At 59.8% G+C, this 1,076-nt stretch overlaps 1 protein-coding gene across 8 annotated transcripts in view; it reads left to right on the forward strand.

Moving 5' to 3' along the window:
• Window positions 1–297: 297 nt before the first annotated feature.
• Window positions 298–1,076, forward strand: part of ELMO1 (engulfment and cell motility 1) — a 501,394-nt gene continuing 500,615 nt past the window's right edge. For 2 of the 8 annotated variants that reach the window (XM_019655702.1, XM_019655701.1), the window contains exon 1: window positions 553–766. Coding sequence is in view for 1 of the 8 variants with exons in the window: in XM_019655707.1 (XP_019511252.1) it covers window positions 880–954 (75 nt within the window). In the remaining 7 variants the exon portion in view is untranslated. Of the gene's footprint in view, window positions 955–1,076 lie in introns of all 8 variants that reach the window. The other 6 variants (XM_019655709.1, XM_019655707.1, XM_019655708.1 and 3 more) reach the window with 6 other exon arrangements.

Genomic DNA, 1,076 nt, shown 5'->3' on the forward strand with positions numbered 1-1,076 from the left:
AAATGAGTGAGGTAGGTTGCATGAATTAAAGAATGTACTCTAAATGCCGATTTGGGGGTGGAACATCCTGTTTTATGCAAACTTAGGGAGGCCCTGGCTTAATTGACGAGCAATAAATCTTGTAGCCTGTAAATGCCTACGTAAGGGTTAGGAGAAGGAAGGGTTTCTGTAGTTATTTTTGCCGTGCTGCCCAAGGGTAGGGGTGGAACGTCAAAACAAACGCATCGGCCTCTTAAAGTAGCATTAACACAACCCACCGAAGTTTCCCCTCAAAGTTCCAAACCAGTTGAAAAAAAATTAAGGTACGTAAAAAGATGCCACGCGTTCTCGGCCTCCTTAAGGTGGCGCTCTCAGGGAGTTAATTAGTGCCTGTAAAACGCCGCTTGTGAGCTCATCCGAGAGGCCCTGCTCTGCACACATATTATTGATGGCAGATCTGAGACGTGCGCGGTGTTGGACATTTTCTTCTTTTTAAGTAAGGGGACTTCAAAAAGTCGTGGGCACTCCCCCCCTCCCCCCCGCCCCAGGCAAAGTACTGTGGGCTGGCACCAGGGCGCAGGCGGGAGGCGAACGCGCCCACCGCGCGTGTCCAGGCGCAGGTGCCGGGGGCGGCGGCGGTCCCTCCGCAGCGTCCGCTCGGGAGGAGAGTTCGCGGCTGATCTCGGGATGCCTTGCAGATGCAAAATGTGTCTCTGGCCAGCAGGAGGAAGGAAGAGGAAGTGAGAGCAGCGGCGGCCGGCGGAGCAGCAGCCTGCGGACCCGGAGTGTAAGTGCGTGTGCTCGGGCAAGCGCTGGCGGGCGAGGATGGGCGCGGGATAGTCGGACCACCCACGCCGCCGCGGCCCCGAGCAGAGCGACAGAGCCTCCGGGCCCCCTTCAATGGTCGCAGGTCGCCGGAGCTCTGTTCGCTGGGAACCCTCGCTGCCACCGCTGCTGCCCTGCGACCCCGGGCAGGTTCGTAAAGTTTCCCGAGCTGGCGCGGAGCCCCGACTCGCTGACCTCCACGCAGACCGGGGGGTCGGGGATGGGGGGAGCTGGGGCTGGGGCAAGGAGGAGGCGTCCTGCTCCGGGGCACT

The sequence above is a fragment of the Hipposideros armiger genome, unplaced genomic scaffold (genome assembly GCF_001890085.2).
Source record: "Hipposideros armiger isolate ML-2016 unplaced genomic scaffold, ASM189008v1 scaffold_244, whole genome shotgun sequence".
NCBI lineage: Eukaryota > Metazoa > Chordata > Mammalia > Chiroptera > Hipposideridae > Hipposideros > Hipposideros armiger.